Source organism: Hyperoodon ampullatus, assembly GCF_949752795.1.
Source record: "Hyperoodon ampullatus genome assembly, chromosome: 7".
In the NCBI taxonomy this organism is placed as follows: Eukaryota; Metazoa; Chordata; class Mammalia; order Artiodactyla; family Ziphiidae; genus Hyperoodon; species Hyperoodon ampullatus.
In genome coordinates, this window is record NC_136920.1 from 100413876 (window position 1) to 100432083 (window position 18208).

The following is an 18208-nucleotide window of genomic DNA, read 5'->3' on the forward strand; positions in this document are numbered from 1 at the left end:
TCCTTTTGTTTGATTTTTAAATGGTTTCAGGGAACGGAGAGTCCTAGTTTGGCTGTGGGTTTCACCTTTTTGTCTCATTTTCTTACAAGTGAGTGCGCAACAAAGGAACCCTTTCTATAAATCTACAAAAAGGAGATCCCACGTTGATCTGCTTAGTTTTTTTTTTTTTTTAAAGGCAAAAGACACTAGAGGAATGAGATGTGTGTGTGTGTATGTGTGTGTGTGTGTGTGTGTGTGTGTGTGTGTGTGTATGAGATATTGGAGATGCTCTGGTGAAGCTGTTGTGTCACTTTTTATTTTGATCTTTGCTGGTGTCTCGTCACCCATCATGCTTTGCTCTCGTTCTCCTTTGTTTGTGTGGCATCGTTGGGGACCGTCTTGACTTCGGTTGGCGCTGGCTTCGTTTCTGTCTCCTGGCACTCCGGCTTTGCTTCTACAGGACCCTTCCTGTGGAGAATCAGGAAAACAGCACTGAGACCACGGTCTGCAGTAACGCACCCAGTTCCTCAAAGGGGGCTCCAGTTAGAGCACTGGTCTCCAAACTCAGCTGCACGTCAGGATCACCTGGAGTCTCTAAAAATCACTGATGCCTGGGCCGTGTCCCCAGAAATCCTGATTTAATTGGTCTGAATGTGGTGACTTTTAAAAGCACCCAAGTGGTTCTAACTTGCAGCCAAAGTGGAGAGCCGCTGAATCAGCGGAAGGAGCCCTTCCGGCCCTAATCTGATGCCAGGGGCTCCAGCTTTACCTGGGGTGGTGCAGGTGCAGCCTTTTCCTCACCCTGCATGGCTGCAGCAGCCCAGCTTGGTATAAATCACGTATGTTGGGCTCCCTGGTACTGATTCCAGGGGCCCTCTGCAAACCACCTGCGCTTGCCTGGCCTCACCCCCACCCCTCTGTGCTCTGCCTTTCCTGGCGGTGCCTCTATGGCTTGCCAGGGCACGGTAAGAAAATGCTCTTTGTTACTGAGGCAGCTTTCCATGGGAGTCTGGTGGGAGGCCAGAGTGGGCTGCCGGGCTGCAGGGCAGCTGAGAGGGGTTGAGTGGGCGGGGCTGTCCTTTTATTTTCTGACAGATTCGGGGCTCCTGGTGAGGATCCCCTTGCTGCTCTTGGGGGCAGCACCTCCACTTATCTGGGAGCAGCCACAGGAGCCTCTATAAAAACCTCTGTCTGCCTCTGCCTCTATCAGTCCCAAGAGTGAGAATCTGGCTTAAGGACGCACCAGAGCAGACTCAGACCCCAGCCCTAGCTGGTGCCCTTGCATTGTGGCCTCACACTGAAGAAACCTGTAAGCTGAAGGACCTGGCCTCGAACCTGGAAGACCCAGCAGTCATTCAGTGCTTGGGAGCTCTGAGTCTTCCCAGTCCCTCAAGGGCAGGAGAAGCAAGGGTGGGTGGGTAGGTGTGTCGGTTAGAGTGTGACGGGGCCTTCTGGACCACACAGATCCTCTCCCCACACGAGCCTCGGGGTCTGCCTCTTTACTTCCCGAATACCCGTGCCATTCTGGTGGGGACTCGGCCTTGCCCTGGATGACACTGTCTGTGGGCCCCAGGGTCGCCGATCAGGGCACCTTGACCTCCTTAGCTCACTTCCCAAGCTATGCTCATCAGTGGCCCGAATGCAAAGGCTCCTCCAGGGACCACAGACGCCACTGCTAGGACGATAAGGATAAAACCTAATTAACGTGGCCTAATTAGTCAGCAGGCGGCTGCCTGCCGGGCCTGCTGCCTGTCCCCGCTCTCTGCCTCGGCCCAGCCCCTGGCTGACAGTCGCCTCCGAGAAGCTCTGGAGTAGGCTGAAGACACATCTAACAGGGAGGACACAGCACAAACGCACACCACCACCACGGGACACCACCCGACGACAATGGACAGAGAGAGGCCGTACTCGGTCTTGGCTGGTGCAGGAGGAACAGAGCCGTCGGCAGTGGAAGGAGCAAGCTCAGGCGCTTGTCCACTGGCCCCAGCCGCGGGACCAGGAGAGCCCAGGGCTGCAAAAACATCCTTTGCAAGGTCAATATCTGGGGTCTTGAAGTTCCCTTCGTCCATTTTAAAGTCCTCGCCCTGGGCAGGGTTTGTGGTGCTGATGGAGGCCGCCTCGCTCTTCGGGCTGGCGAGGGCCCTGGCTGCCTCGGCCGGGCTCTTCGCGGCGCCGGGCTGGGTGGGCTCAGGGTCCGGACCTTTGGTGCCGGGAGCCTCCTGCTTGGCCTGGGGGGCTTCTGGGGTGGGGGTCGTCGGTGCCACTGCTAGGGGACCGGCTGCCCCGGCCGAGGGGGGGACCGGCTTGCTGGCCGGAGGGGCCTTGGGGGCCTCGCCTGCACTGGCAGGGGCGCTGGGGCTGAGCACGCCCCCCTGGTTTGCCAGGACGTTAGAGGACAGGCTGCTGGCGGCATGGGCTGAGGTCGGAGTGTCGCTCAGGTCAACGAGGGGGGCGACCTTGGGGGCTGAGGCTGGGGGCGGGGAGGTGGCGGCGACGCCGGGCCCCTTGGAAGGGGTGGCCTGGCCGGCAGGCACAGAGTTTGAATCAGGGGTGGCCGTGGCCAGGGGGGCGATACTGGAGGTGAGGGTGGTGGTCTCACTGGTGGGGCTGTTCTGAGCAGTGGCAAAGGTTTCGGTGATAGTGTCAGAGTTAGCGGTGACGGTGGTGACAGAAGGCAGCATGTCCTCCACAGTGGCTGTGGTGTCAGCAGGTAGCCTGTGGGGAGGACAGGAAGTAGAAGAGATAGACGATGAAGCTGAGACGGACAGAGAAGCCGGGAAGGGCGGAGGCCAAGGCGGGGGCCGGGGGCTGGCATGCGAGGACGCACAGGCATGGACACAGGCCCACAGAGAGAGGAGGACGCGAGAGGAAGCACACGCCCAGGCGGGCAGAAGAGGACACAGGAGACAACAGAGAACTCGGCAGTCTAACAGGGCCTGTCGCCTTCCTCCCTGCTGACTCCCCTCTCGATCTGCACGGGGCTCCCTTCCCTACAGTCCTGGCGGCCCTTTCGGGCCCCTGCCTGCATCTCGACTCAGGGAGAGGCCAGCTGGAGCTCAGCGTCCACCACCGCAGGCGTCATACATAGGTCCCTGGGGAATTGGGCCCACCTGCCCCGGAGACAAAGAGGGTTCCACGTGGTCCCTCAGGGCTGTGGGTGGTCCAGAGATTTTGTGCTTCCATTCAACTCCATTTCCTTCAAACCCACAGGACCCACGATACCCACGTGGTCATTACCATCACAGCAGGACGTGGCTTCTGACCGAGAAAACCCTAGAATTCTTGGAAACCCTAAACAGAATCTGCTAAGCTCAGCCTCTCTCAATGAAGTTTTGTCTCCGTAAGCCATTTCCAGAATGTGTGTGTGACCTGGGCACAGGGTCTAGGGATCCCATGTATGCATGGAGCCTTTAAGGCATCCACAGCCACCCAGGTAGAATCAAGAATGCCTCCTCTCTAGGGAGAGAGTGGGGTCAGGCGTTCCTGGCCCAGCACTCCAGAATCCTGGCCTGCCATGCTCGGCGGGGAGCCGTGGGTGGGAAGCATGGAGCTGTGCGTAGGGTGATGTGGTGGCTGTGAGGCTCTGCCGAGGAGGTGGCAGCCCGACCCGCCCACGTACTCGGGCTCTGTCAGCGGCGTGGTCTCGTTGGGCTCTGTGTGTTTCCCTCCGTCGTGGTTTGGGGTCCGCTCCTCCTCAGTTCGCACCTCCACGATGGGTTCCTTGGACTCATCTTTCCTGTGGAGACAGATCTGCTGGTTCCATCCCAGGGAGCTGGGGGATGCAGGGGGCTCCCAGGGAAGCCAGCTACAGCGCAGGAACCTGTGCCTCGCTCGAGGCTGGGGTAGGGGGTTGGGATCCAGAACCAGAGTCAAGTGCGGCATCTCAGCCCCCGCTCTTGCTAGCTGTGTGACCTGCTCACTCATACCTCTGTTTCCTCACCTGGAAAATGGGGCAAATAACAGTTTCTACCTTGCCTAGACGTTATGAACATTTACTGAGATATGGATATAAAGTGCTTAGCACAGTGCCTGGCACAGTCCGGTGCTCAAGTCATCTATATTTGTATACACGTAAGTATGTACACATATGTGTATATGTATATGTAAGTACGAACACAGATAAGTATATGATGTATATATAAGTATATGTGTACGTATATGTAAGTATGTATACGTGTAAGTATATGATGTATGTATAAGTGTATACGTATATGTAAGTACATACATGTATAAGTATAGCTATACGTATATGTAAGTAAAACACATATACATATGTGTATATGCATGTACCTACATGTATAAGTATATGATGTATGTGTGTACATACAGTGCCTGGCATGGGGTGGTGCTAACAACTTATTTCCTTGCGCCGTCCCTTCTCACCTTGCTCCACCTCAGCCCCACCCAGTGACAGTCTGTGAAGGTTCCTGCTATTGGGCTCAGGATCTGTTTCTCCAGAGATGCTGGAGCACATCCTGCAGGAGGATGCTGGATAGTCCTCCAGGAGGACAGGTATTTTCATCTGCTTTGTTCACTGCTGTCCCCTAACGCCTGGGGATGGTGCTGTGCCCGTAGCGGCTGAGCCATAAATATTTGTTGAATGATGGATGCGTGAACGGCAGCAAGGCAAGTGTGTCTCCCAAATGCTGACCCCTCCACGGTAGCTCCCCTTCAGGCTTAGCTCTGACAACTCCCCTCATTTTGACCTACGGAGGGATTTCAAACATCTATGCGATTCTAGATGTGGGGTTGGGTCCAGCTGTCTGCTTTTTAAACAGGTACCCCTGAAGACCATGCTTTGAGAGACAGTTCTCTAATGCTCTGCTACCCTCGGGGTTTCCAATGGGGAAGCTAAGGTGGCTCCCTCGCTGGGCCCCAGGCCGGGGCAGAGTCTAGTGTGCCGCAGCAGCGGGCGGGTCTGCACTCACGAGAAGGCGGCTTTGCCCTCCTCCATGTCCTTGCCCTTGGCTCCAGGCCCGGCTTTTCCGCACAGGTTGACGGCGATGCACATGAGCAGGCCACACTTGTTCAGGAAGTAGCAGGTGACGTCCACGGCCACCAGGAGCAGGACGAAGGTGACGACGAGGATGCCCACGATGGCGCCCGTGCTCAGGCCTGAGGTGGGGCTGCCGTTGGCTTGGGGGGGAGGGAGAGAGGGATGGTGTTGGTTAGTACACTGAGATGCAGACCTGGACCTGCCGAGCAACAGCCCTGGGGGTGGAGTACAGCTCACAGGACGGCTGTGGCATCTGTGTTCCGAGTGACACTGTCCCTGGGGCCTTTCTACCCCCAGGTGTTGAGACAACAGGGTCTCTTTCTGTCTTCAGGAGGGAGGGATGGCAGCCTCCTCTCACAGACCAGGGGACAAGGGCACAAGGCACCCACAAGTCAGGAGGAGACTGGGCAATGTGTCTCCATCCCTGCTCTCAACCCACACTCAGCTGGTTTCCCCGTGAGCCCTGGGAGCTGCCAGGGACAGAGTCCCAGATGGGGCGACAGAGGGTTCCCAGGCTTCCTTTGGGCTTGTGGTGACGTCAGGCACAAGATGCCCCGTGCACCTCCGCGCTTCCTTCCCCCTCTTTAGGCGCCGCTCTGGAGGATCCCGACTTTGGACCATATCCTTCTTCATTGCAGCAGGAAGACGAATGAAGCTCACTTACTCTGGAGATACGGGGGCCTCGCTAGGCCCAGAGGGCAAGGTGGAAGGTCTGGGAATACTCACCATCTGGGAGCCAGGCACGCTTGGATCAGATTTCAGGAAACCCAGCCGACTCACCCAGAGATGCACCCACCCACGACAGGCTCACTCACACAGGACATGTGCCCACCACAGACGGACACACATTCTCACCTTTGAGCAGCACCCAGCATCCCCGCTCTAGCTGGACCCACTTGAATGACTAAACCTCTGTGTCTTACTCCCTGGTGTCCATCCAGAATCCCCTGGGGGCCCCGGGCTATTGATGGTATCACAGAAGGACCCCAGGCTCGGCTCCATAGGGCCCCCTCGTGATTGGTGCTAGGTGCCTGCGGTGGACCCCGGACCGCTTGGTGATTCCCACCAGCATCTGGGACGCGGAAGGCTGTGCTGGGGGAAGCAAGGACCCATGTGGAGCTCTGTGGAAGCCAGTGTGGAAACCATGACCCCAGGCTGAAAAGTGGGTACCCTGCTTCATTTTTCTTCTTCTGGGAGGACAGGGCTCCAGAAGGGGCAGCCCTATCGTACCACCAGACCTTGTCTGAAGCTTCCTGTGTCCTCTGGGCCCACTTGGGTCACCCAGGCCTGTTGACTGGAGGCAGAAACTGTGGCCAACACAACCTGGGTCTCACTGGGCCTTTGCTGAATCTGGGCCAGGCCCAGGGGCCTCTGGCCACATCACGTGCCAAATAATAGAAAGAACAGGTAACCCAAGGTGACACAGATGGGCCACACACTCTGTCTCCATGTGGTCTGTGCTCCTGGGAGGCCCTCTGTGTGTCCCAGGGGACCTGCTCAGGCGTGGCGGGGCTCCTTCAACTGCTGTCCTATTCTGATGGCCCTGATTTCTAATTTCAATGCAGGGTATAGGCCACTGGCCAGCACATAAGAGACGACCACTCACAACCTAATTCCTGGCACCCAGGGCTCAGCTGAGCCTGCGCCAGAGGAGCCTCCTAGGATCTTGAATATTTTTGGCTCCTTGGGACCTTGTTTTTGCTTCCCAGACCCTCCTCAGGCTCCCCACTGGTCCCTTTCAACCCCACACTGAAGACACAGCCTGTTCCCCAGGGAGACCCGAGTCTGGCAACGGGCTCCATGCTCAGAGGACCCAGCTCTGGCCACTCTGTCTCTGGGCTTTGGCAGCAGGAAACCGGCCACGGGTCCCTGAGGTCAGCTAGAGCCGGTCATCTCCCTAGTAGCACACCGTCTACTCTGCTTCCCCATGGTGCTCATACATCCACACACAAAAGCAAAGAAAGACATGCAGGCCTTCCTGGTCTTCAGAATACCAAAGCTGCTTCCCTGAACAGGGAAGAAATACGGCCTTGGGCTTCCTTCCCATCCCATGACTCAGGGCTGGAGGCCATCTGACACCCGTACCCAATAGGTGTTAAGTGTCTCCTTCCTGCAGAAGGAGCCTAAGGTACTTTTGTGGGGTAAGAATGTCTGTATTTTTGGACTCAAAGGCACTAACACCATGTTCTGAGGTTTATACATAAATATGGTTTTAGGGAACTAGTCAGGTCTCTAAGGAAGAAAAACAAACCACTGCAAAGCTGCTCTGTGTGGGAGAAGCAGCCGTTATCCACCTGTGCTCTGGGCTCAGCAGACCCATCAGAGGGCTGCACTGCTCTGAAGGCCAAGGCCAACACCTCCAACGGCCAGGAGGGCAACGAGACTGATATAAAACAGAAGGTAGGGAAATGGTCTTCTCTCTCATTTGATATAAAATTCAAATTCTTGACCTTGGTCTAAAAGGTGCTACACGTGCTGTGGACTCTCCCACTCCTCTGTCCATCATAACTCAGGGCACTGAGCCCTGCCTCCCATCCCTGTGCTCTAGCCGGGAGGGACTCCATTCTATCCGCTCACCACGCGCAGCCCATTCTTGTCATACTGCCTGGCTGATGCCTTGCCTGAAACCCTCCAGCCCCTTCACCCTGTGGTGGCTCTTTGTTTTCCTGCAGGTTCAGCTCAAATGTCACCTTCTTGCAGAGGTTCCCCCCTCCCCTGCCCTGATCTCTTATCTACTCAGGCACGTCTACCCAGTACCTACCACATTACCCTGTTTTATTCTCTTCTTACTACCACTTGCCATTTTCTGTTCATTGACATGCTTTTTATCTGGCTGCCCCGCCCTCTAGAATATCCTGGCAGGTACCCTGTCTGTCTCTTGTCTCCCCAGCATCTAGGACAACCCAACGTATAAGAAATGTTCAAAGGATATTTGTTGAACAAAGGAACAGTATTTAGCCTTGGAGATGAGAACACTGTCTCCAAATACTTAAACGTGTGTCATGAGAAGGAAGTAGTCTTATTTAGTGTCCCTAGTGGATGGCAACTATGGGGGCAGGAGGCAAACCTGAGCTCACATGAGACAGAACTAACACACAAAGAGCTATTTAAGTGTGGTGTGAGCTGCCTTGGAAGAGCTCCCTGTTGCCAGAGGCATTCAAGCAGAGGCTGGAAAATCCCTTGGTCGGGATACTGTAATGCTCTGGATGAGGTTCCTGCACTGGGCAGAGCCTAGGATAGAGGATGTCTTCAGGTCCTCTTCAACTCTAAGAGCCTGTCATTGCATGTTAGATGTCCTACAGTCCCCAGCACAGGGTACAGATTCCCTAACGTCCATGTCCTCCACAGTGTGTACCGAGCAGGACCTTTTCCTGCAAGACAATTGGTAGGTCCCATCTTTATTCATTGATTCTTATGATTTTATCTTTAGTTGAAAAATAAATACCTTTTAGCATAATGTTTCTCCACCTGCAGCAGAATTCCTGGGGTGCTTTGTTAAGAATTCAGATTCTTGGGTTCCCCCATTCTACCAAGTCAGAATCTCTGGGGGTGAGGCTCAGAATTTGATGGAGCACCCCAGTGATTCTTATGCACCCCAGACTTTGAGGACCACTGTTTCTAAGTTTTCTGCCTACATTACAATGAATAACAGCTGTTCCTATGACTCCCCACCCAAGGATGAGCTGTGCAGTCCAACCTGGTGGCCCTGACCTAACTGATGTACTTGATGGGTGGAGAGAGAGCAAAGACTTATCCCCAAGGGACCACCCAGTTCACCATGAGGAGTCTAGACTTCCAGAGGAAGTGAGGTACCCCTCAAGCTGGAGAAAGGATGTGTGAAGCTTTTACAAAAAACTGTAAATAAAGGAAACACCGGATGCACATGAAAGGGTATCCAAGTCAAGCCAACATTCATTACCTCTTGGTGGCTGTTACAGAATTGTTTAGTCCAGGAAACTAGAAGGACAAAGGTTATCTCCTGCATCCTGCTTAACATTTTACAAAAGGAAAAGAAAACAACTTTGGGGTCTATCTTTGCATGACCTTCCCCTGACCTCTCCTGGCTACCCCATCTGCACACCTGCATACATAGAGTGCTTCTTGGGAGCAGTTCCTCCACAACCTCTGGGCTTAGCGCTGCGCTGAACGGTAGGGCTATGAAGCTGGGGCTGCCCATCCTCTGTGGTTCCTGGTCTGGGAGGTGTTGGCACTGAACACCTGGCTTGCCCAAGACTGAGACCGACAAGTGCCTATGCTCATAAATGCCTCAAAATGGGAAGACATCTCCCACCTTGCAGTTGAGGGGGCCCAAGTCACTGTGTCACGGGACATCAGTGCAGAAGTGCCCCCTCCAGCCTCCGACTCTCAGAACCATTAAGCTGAGGTTCTGGTTCACTCGTCTGCTTGTTCCTGCTGAATAGACAGCTGGTCTTGGGGCTTTCAGGAGGCATCCAACTAAGTGTGATTATAAACAGAATAGGGCTTGCCAATGAGACCCTTCTCTTAGATTCTCTCTGTCACCACGTCACTCTGAGAAGCCTCTGATAGGAAGTCGTGAAGGGAGCCGTGCAATCGGGAGAACTTGCAACAGAGTTGTGGTTCTGGTGGCCCAGAGTGTGCCCCTGATCCCAAGGTGACCACCTTCTGGCTCTGCAAAGGCACTTTCCCCTCACCCTGTCTGCTGGGGAAAGTCCAAGGAGGCGGTGACCCACAGCAGCTCTTAGGAGAGCTGAGAAAACTGCGTCACTCCTCATGAGGAAGGGAAAGCGATTCCTTTGGCTAGAACTCCACTCAGCAAGCTACGAGTCTGGGGTCCAGTTTAAAGGGCTCTCTGGGGCAATCAAAGTAATCCAGGTACCTGTGAGGTGGAGGCAAAGGGATTCTGGCACTTTGTAGGATACACAACTATCAAATAAAATCCAAACACGCTGGTGAGTTCACATGAACTGTTATTTCCTTTAATAATGCAAAGGTGTAAACTTCATCAAGGCCTCGCTGATTATCTACACAAGAATGTTAGCATTCTTATTAGTAGAAAAACGTCATCCAAACCTGCCGTATAAATATTCCAAAAAACAAGCAGAGAAGCCCTGTGGCGTGTCGAGAGTGGGCAGCACTGAGACAGGGTGCGGGGGCAGGGTGGCTGAGCAGGGCAGCGAGTGTTCCCTCCTTCAGGGCCTGTCTTAGGGGTTCCCGGCGGGGCTGAGGCCTGCAGCCACCATGAGAGAACTCAGTGTCCAGTGGGGGCGGGCGTGCCTGAATGCTGTCTCCCGAAGGGCATCCCTTACAAACCACGGGCCTATCCGAATGGGGCCAATGCAATGACCCCAAAGTTGCTTCAGCTGAGGCCTGCCTGGACCAGAATGAGCTGAGGGGACAGGGTCATGGATGTCAGGCCTCCCCACACTCTGGGCCAGATCTTCAGAAACACAGACATAGGCCCTTGCCTATGGCACTGGGACCAGGGTGGGGCAGACCTCTGAGATGGGCCCTCCTGGGTGAATATGCAACTTCTGCCGAAGATGATACCAAGAGCCTGCCGGGAGTCAGGGACAGTGATGGGTGACCTGCGTGAGGACCATCTCTCCCTCCTTTGCCTTCCTAATGGCCCTGGGATTCTATGCCGGGCCCGGAGGCACCATGGGCCTCTTCTTGATACTCTGTCTTGTGCCTAAGCACCGTGTCTGCTCCTGCTGCCATGGTGGGACGGGAGATCGGGGATCCCGGCGGAGAGGTTCATGGCGGGGCTGGAGGCCAACGGGACTAGGGCGAGAGGCGCTGCCTGGCTGAGCTGGTGGGTAGCCTGTGGCCTCTGGTGTGTGTACCTGACCCTCTAAACTGCCAGCGCTGGGGACACGGGCCTGTGCCCACTGACACGGGCAACTCTGCCCTGCAGACCACAGGATCATTTGGATTCCCAAAGAGAAAGTCTCGTCTTTGAACATTAAAAACTAACAACAGAACCAAAAAGTAAAGAAATCAAAATGAACACAAATCAAACTTCTGTGGAGATGCTCAGAGATGAGATATGTGGAATGATATGTGACCACAACGGAGGGGGCAGTTTTTATTCAGGAGAAGGTACCCCCGAGCTCAGACACTGACGCCACTGAGCAGGATTCGCCCGAGTCTCTACGGGGAACTTTAACAAACATACCTCACCTCCTCTCCTGGGCATGTCGGGGGGTACCCCCAACAGCAGAGGGGCAGCTGGCTTCCACCAGAATTTTTAAAATGTCATTGAAGCCACTGGCCGACAGGGGGTTGGGGCACTTGGGCAGTATGACAGGCTGGCTGGGTTCCAATGTATGGGCACTCCAGGCTGGCCCTGCCTTGCGCTCTACTGAGCACGTGTGGGGAGGGGGCGCGACTCGCGCCAGGCTCACAACGGATGCTTCCAACCTGGGGGACTGATGCTTACGTGATAACGTGGGTCACCGTTGGGCCACATCTGCCAAGACACGAGGTCTGTGGCTGATCTGTAGCCATGCAGCCGGTATCACCCTGACTGGGAGACATGCACCTTCCAGAGCCCGTAGGTGCTGGGCACATCCTAGGTTGGCCCTGTTCACAGAGCCAGCGTCGGGTTCTGGTTATACTACCAGGACCAAAGCGCCTCCCAGGATGTTGGATCAGCCCCAGAAAATACTCAACAAATCCGAGTTCTTCTGCTGCATGGGCAACAGGGTGACTTACTTTGCCCATCATGCCAGCAAAATGCTCCGGTGAATCGCAGTGGACTTACCAGGGGCACTGAAATGCAAGCGAAGCCAGCTACTTATTGAAGGACAGCAGAGGAGCACAGAGTTACAACGGGGACACGGGGTGATTTCAATATCTGAGGCAAGCTTTAGCGAGTGCTTAGAAATCCTTCTCTGCTACATCATTTTCAGGTAAGAACCAAAAATGCAACCAGTAGCAGATGTGAAGAAACTTTTCTGTAAGCCTAGTGTAATGGTTTCTGTTTTTTTTTTTTTTCATATATATATAGAGAGAGTTTAAAGAGAAGACCTCCCAAACATTTTTATACTGCTATGAAAAAGGGGGCAAACTCCTTATGAAGTGGCACAAAAGTATCTGTGAAGGGTAATAAGTCTGGAGGTCCAGCTTTTTCCAATTGCCAAACCTTCCTCTTCCACAGAGAGCGTGGTGCTGTGGCCATGACAGTCCTGACAGATTCTTCCAAAGGGGGCACTGATCATTCTCATAGGAACTGGGCTTTTAGGCAAACTTAGTTTTTTGGCATTCAAGTTCCTAACAGAGCAAGAGAAGAGTCACTGCAGAGAAAAGCAATGAGACAAAGGTGGGGGACGTGGTGGAGCCTCCCAAGGTCGCTGCAGGTGCCAAGCAATGGGTCCCCAGAGAGAATGTGGTTGTTTAAAAACAAATGTGGCCGTGGGGATGTCCCAGTGACGTCCAAGGTGATATGTGTGACGACAGACACAGGAAGGGGAGGGGGAAGGAGGAAAGAGAAGGAAGAGACAGAAACAGAGAAAAAAAAATAGATAAAAAGAAAAAAAATAGGTCAAATATAGAAAATGCAGGAATCAAAGGTTAATTCAACTTTGTAAATTAAACTGACAAAGGTTAGAGAAGAGTTCAGTGCTGCATTATCACCATAAGGCCAGTTCCGAAGCTCAGCAAGGCCAGAAGCAGCACAGCGGGGTGAATTCAGGGGTTAGGGGTCAGCGAGCAAATGAAATTAAAGTGAGAGAACAGAAGCCTCCACAGGCAAATACAAGAGTCTGATTAGGAAAGTGTTACCTTTGATAAGGGGAGGTCTCTAAGATGCAGTCAGGAGTCTCCCCACAGCCTTCTAGCCTCTAGAGCGTTTTACACGTTGGGGGAGAGATGCATCTGATCACTGCAGTATGTGCAGCAAACTGTATGCAAGGATGGGGGCCACCTTTTCAGCAATACATCGGACTCTTCTTCCTATTGTACAATCCCCCCACCCACAGTGCTCTTAAAGAGAATCTAGTTCTACACCTCTCACCTCCACCACCCACTGACCACAGAATTCCACTGTGAACGTACATCTCGTAATTCAGAGGTTTTATTCGCAGGTCCCAGAGAAGTCCAACCAAGCAACCTCCTTCTAAAACCTATGCAGTAGAGCCCGAAGCCCTCTTGGGGAGGTGAGTGGCCCCTCCAACCCTCCCCTTTAACTGGGAGCCTGGGAGATTAGCCAGAAGGCCTCTGACAACTCCGGTGGGCAGGACTCGGGGGACTGGTCTTCCCAGAATTTCTGTATCTGACACACAGTGGCCCCAACTTCTCCAACCCCAGAAGCTGATGCCGCTGGCAGTACCCAGCCTGGGAACGCAGTGTGTTGGAATCACCACCTACGAAGTCTCACCCGAGGAAATAGATACCAGTAGAAATCTGTCTCACTGCAAAAGAATCACTCAAGGCTTCTCACTCCCCCATCACCTAAGTGCCCCATAAAAGCCGAGCAGATCTGGACACTCCCACCAGACTGTCAATTTCAGGGAAAAACTGACCCAAGAACGCAGAGAAAGAGGGGGCAGAGAATAGGGAGGGCCACCTCTATTTGGACAGGCTATGAGGAGAGCAGTGAGGAGAACACTGTTTACAGCCACAACCAGATGCCTTGGCTTCATCACTGACCACGTGACCAGTGCCTGCAGAGAGACACCCATCTTAGCCTATGCTAAGGGGCCTCCCTGTCAGTGCAGAGGGGAGGACCACAGACACTTCTCATCTATGGCCGCCGACTCCCTGGGGGCCCGCATACATCTATCAGACACACACACACTCATGCACAGCCAACCATCAGGAAGCACACACTGATCTTACTTTGTTGCTGCTCGACCAACGCACTTCCACACACACAGCCCTGTGTCATGGTAGCCCATGTCCTTGCTGGCCTCTCTCCCTCTGGAAAGAGCAATCGTGATCACTGAGCTGAGAGCTGGGGGCAAGCACTCTAGACAGGACAGGCACAATGGAGGCCAGACGAAGGCCACTGGGAGGTTGGAGCATCTTCCTACCATACTTGGACACTGCAGAGTGTTTATGGGGACCCCTCCACTAGGCTGCAACTGTATGTTCTATGCCCACCTCTCCTGCCTGTGGTTGGCATATGGCTGCTCTGGAAAAGCAGAGAGGGACGATGAAGATCTCTTTCTGCTCTGAGGAATGAGGTCATTGAGGAGACTGGCCATCAGCAGCAAGGCAGCTGGGCCAGAAAGCAGAACTCTCACTTTATTCCCACACTTGAGTTGGTCCTGGATCCCTAGAGACAGATCTGCATCTCCTGGGAGAGCTGCTCCCATCCCGGCCTCTAGCAGACTGGACTGCCTTTCATGGATGGGGGTTTCCAGCGTCTACTTTCTCCACTTGTTCTGTTTCAAGTGGCTCAATTTAATCTTTGTTTCAATTGAGAGGCCCTTGGCAGAGAGGATTTTTAATTAACTAACTGGGCACCATATATTCCTTCTCTTGGGGTTCCCACAGAGAAGAGATTTGGACCACAGTTGTGCAGGTAAGCAAGCATCAGATAGAAAGTGCTTAAAAACTGTTACGTGGTCCTTGTATGAAATGGTAGATAGCAGATAAGGTCTCGAAAAAGGATCCTTCCTCCACCAGCATCCAAAGCTTGGCTGGAGCTGGGGTCTTTCCCATCTGAGGCGTCCCACGGACTGGCTTATCATCAGTCCTCCAAGGCTGAATGACACAGGACCTGCACTCAGGAGGCTTGGCCAAGCCTTCCTGGGGGTCCAGTCCATCTCAACCTACTGCACAGCTAGGTACAAAGCAAAACTAAGCTTTGCATGGGCAACTGATCATGAGGATGGCTGTAAGCAAGCGAGTTGTCAGGGGCTGTTCAGGCACATTAGGAGGTGCGGCACTTGTGCATTAATTCAAAGCAGGAAACTCACAGAAAGCAAAGCCGTCATACCTGGGATGGCTGTGGGCTGGGCCGAGGTCCTGAACACAAAGTGAGCTGCTTTGGACTTTCCCTGCTGGTTCTCAGCCACCACATAGACCTCATACTCGGCATTCCAGTCCAGGGACTTGAGCATGACGTGGTCACTGCCAGATGGGAGCCTGATCTCTGGTTTCCATTCGGAGGAGAGCTTCTGGGAGAAATCGGCAAGAAAGATACAAGACACCAGAAAGCTTTAGATGAAATAGCTGCTAAGACCAGCTAACAGAAGAAACATAAGGGAGTCAGTAACGATTGGTGCAAAACAGAAATAAAAACCAAAGATAGGACATGGGCTTTATTCTTAACCAGCCTGAAAAACCCAAGGGTAAATGATCACGCAGGTCAGGAGGTCAACCTTGCGTGCCTGCAAATACAAACAGCGGCAGACTGCCAGTGTGGCATGGGGCCAACTCTTCAATGTTCTGTGCATCACCTTGAGAGCATGCAGGGACCCAAGCTACACTCTGGAATGCTGGTCCATGGCCTAAGGATGACCTAGAAGAGTAATCCAACAACTGTGTTTCTTGTCCTGTTTCAGAATGTTGGTCACACTCAGGTGTGTGACTCACCTCCCTGACATGGGAACACTGCACAGATTCTACTTTTATTAAAAATAAAAACTATCATTTATGGAGCACCCACTACGTGCCAGGCATTGGACTAAAGGCTTTCTGCACATTTTCTCACTGCATCCCTACAACAAGCCTGCCAGCACTTTTGCCAGGCCCTTACTAAAGCTGATGACGGGGAAGGGAGGGAGAGGTCAGGTGACTTCCCCAAGCCACATGGGCAGTCGAGCTGTGGCCAAGAGCCTCTGCGCCCAAAGCCTTTCATAGAAGGGAGCTCAACACACATCTACTGCACTGAACTGGATTGTCCTGTCCCATGCAGTGTGACCTGGTCTCTGAGACTGGAGCTGGAGGTATCACAGGTGTGACTTCTTCTGTCAGGTCCAGGGCTGAGGTGCCCAGAGTGCCTACAAGGTACACTCAGCTCAGCAGAACACTGCCCAGGGCATGATTTCAGGCACGAAGCTGGAGTTATCGGTGCCCCTCTTTTCTCAAATGTTCTTTCCAGTTCTATCCTACACGTTTGCCAGTGAGTTTGTTCTGGGTGGGAGCCGTTGATGCATGTCTACTGGATAATGGGCTGCTCCCCGGAAGAGCAGAACATGCTAGCAGTGTCACCTGGAAGGTGGTCTAGCCCGTGGCTGAGGCTGGAGGAAGAGTTACGTTACAGGAAAGCCAGCCGTCTTCCCAGAAAAATGCTTTGTACCAGCCAAAGAGATACCTTTAGGAATGGGATAGCACTCGTGTCATGGCCATGACCAGTGTGGGGAAATGGTGGAAGGGGGGTGCTCATGTCCTCAGAGTCTAACTGGAAGCCAGGCTATGGCTCTAAGTTGGCTCCTGAGCGTGTCAGCATGTGCCCCATTTTCATTTAAAATGAAGAAATTCAGCTCTTTTTGTCCTCTTTCTCTGAAAGGCTTCTTTCCTTGGCAAACATCATTACAAAAGAGAGAGCCAGAATATAAAGCAAACATTACGTTACATAATACATATTAATAATATATAATAATAGTAATGCTCAGCAAATATTAGGATTTTGAGGTGGAAGAGAGAGGACAGTTAAGGTTGTCGAAGTCTAACATATCCCAGTGTTTTGCCCCAGTTGTCTTTGTAATGCAGGCCTGCCTGGCACAGCTGGGACGGCTCTGCTGGAACACTGACACCTGATGTGGCCTCATAAGGGAGATACTTCCAGCCCCAGCCTGCATCATACCAGTGATTATCACAGTTACCATGTACAGAGTTTTCCAAGTATCAGGCACATTTCAGGTTCTTTGCTTATGTTATAACTAATCTTTACAACAGCTCGATAGGCTCTCCCCATTTTATTGATGGAGAGATGGAGATTATGGAAGACTGGGTGACCTATTCAGGTCCCACGCTGCTAAATGGTAAAGCTGGAATTGGGTCCCATGTCTGTTGGGCCACATCAGCATAACAACACATAATAACATCCTCCCCCCACACTGCCCACTTCCAGTGGGCTCCATGGGACCACCTGCCCAGTCCCTGCATCCTACTCCATAGCAAGGAAACCACAGGGACCTCTCAGATGGTGGTGCCTCTGGGCTGGGCCTTAGGAAAGTCAACTGAGGCTCCTCCTCCAACATCAGGCTCACACCTGACTACACAGTTAAGGAGGAGAGGGCTGAGTGGACTGACAGGCTGCCCAGCGGCTGAGACGTGTGCCCGGGAGGGCTCTGTGCTGTACGGACTCTCTGTAAACATAACTGGGTTAGGGCTCCCATGGCACTTCAAGCAGGGCTGATCAAAAGGCAGAGAGGGAGTAAGTCAAACTTCCTGGGAAAAGCCTATTTTGGGGGCTATCTGAAGAAAGAAAACTCCTCTTAAGTTCATTATTTTCTATGGGCAAGAAATCCTAGCAAGAGGCTATTTCCAATGCTCAGATGCTGCCTCTAAACCTCTCAGCAATTGGTTGTGGAAGGCAATGGTCAAGGGTCATTCTAAAACCAAAAAAACCCAAAAAAAACACAATGGGGTGATTTTCAGTTTGGGGGTCGGGGATGACAGGTGGAATGTCAGAAATCTTAGATGGGTGGTGGGCAAACCCAGAAGAAAAGGCTTAAGGCCAGGCTCACTGGTAGCCGGACAGCAGGGTGACAACAGCTCAGGTGGGCTGCACGAGCACTGGGGGTGGGGTGAGGGAAGGAGCTGGTTTAGGACCTGAGGCAGCCCAGGCCGGGGGCTAAGGACCCCGTCTCTTCAGGCACACAGACCTGGATTCAAACCGTGGCTGCCTGGCTGTATGAGTCATGCGGTCACTGACTGCATAAGCCTCACTTACTTCCTCTGTAAAGTGGGGATAATCATTAAGACCAACTTCGTAGGGTTCTTGGGGAGAAGAAAATGCATGTGATCATGGGCCTGCATGCCTGGCTTATGATACACACTTTATCCAAGTGTGATTATCAGATATCAGTATGTTATTTGCAAAAAGTACTGGGTGATGGTAAGATAACTTTGTAGAAAAATGTAGGAAGCAGAAAAATCAGTCATGGTATGGATTTGTCATCACCAAAATCATTTTAGAGGTTTTAAAATGGTCTCAGTGTGTTTACCCATGCTATACGTAGCACAGAGGACCATATTCAATATCCTATGATAAACCATAATGGAAAAGAGTATTAGAAAAAGAATGTACATATATGTATACTGCAGTCACTTTGCTGTACAGAAGTAATTAACACA

The 18208-nt window shown here is 52.8% G+C and overlaps 1 protein-coding gene across 26 annotated transcripts in view; it reads right to left on the reverse strand.

The window, feature by feature from the left end:
- Nucleotides 1–286: 286 nt before the first annotated feature.
- Nucleotides 287–18208, reverse strand: part of NCAM1 (neural cell adhesion molecule 1) — a gene marked incomplete at both ends in the record, with an annotated part of 320771 nt that continues 302849 nt past the window's right edge. For 12 of the 26 annotated variants that reach the window (XM_079707969.1, XM_079707968.1, XM_079707966.1 and 9 more), the window contains 2 exons: nucleotides 12230–12309; nucleotides 14901–15078. In XM_079707969.1, coding sequence (XP_079564095.1) covers nucleotides 12230–12309; nucleotides 14901–15078 — 258 coding nt within the window. Of the gene's footprint in view, nucleotides 448–1887; nucleotides 2695–3598; nucleotides 3716–4907; nucleotides 5116–12229; nucleotides 12310–14900; nucleotides 15082–18208 lie in introns of those variants that run through there. The other 14 variants (XM_079707967.1, XM_079707954.1, XM_079707974.1 and 11 more) reach the window with 4 other exon arrangements.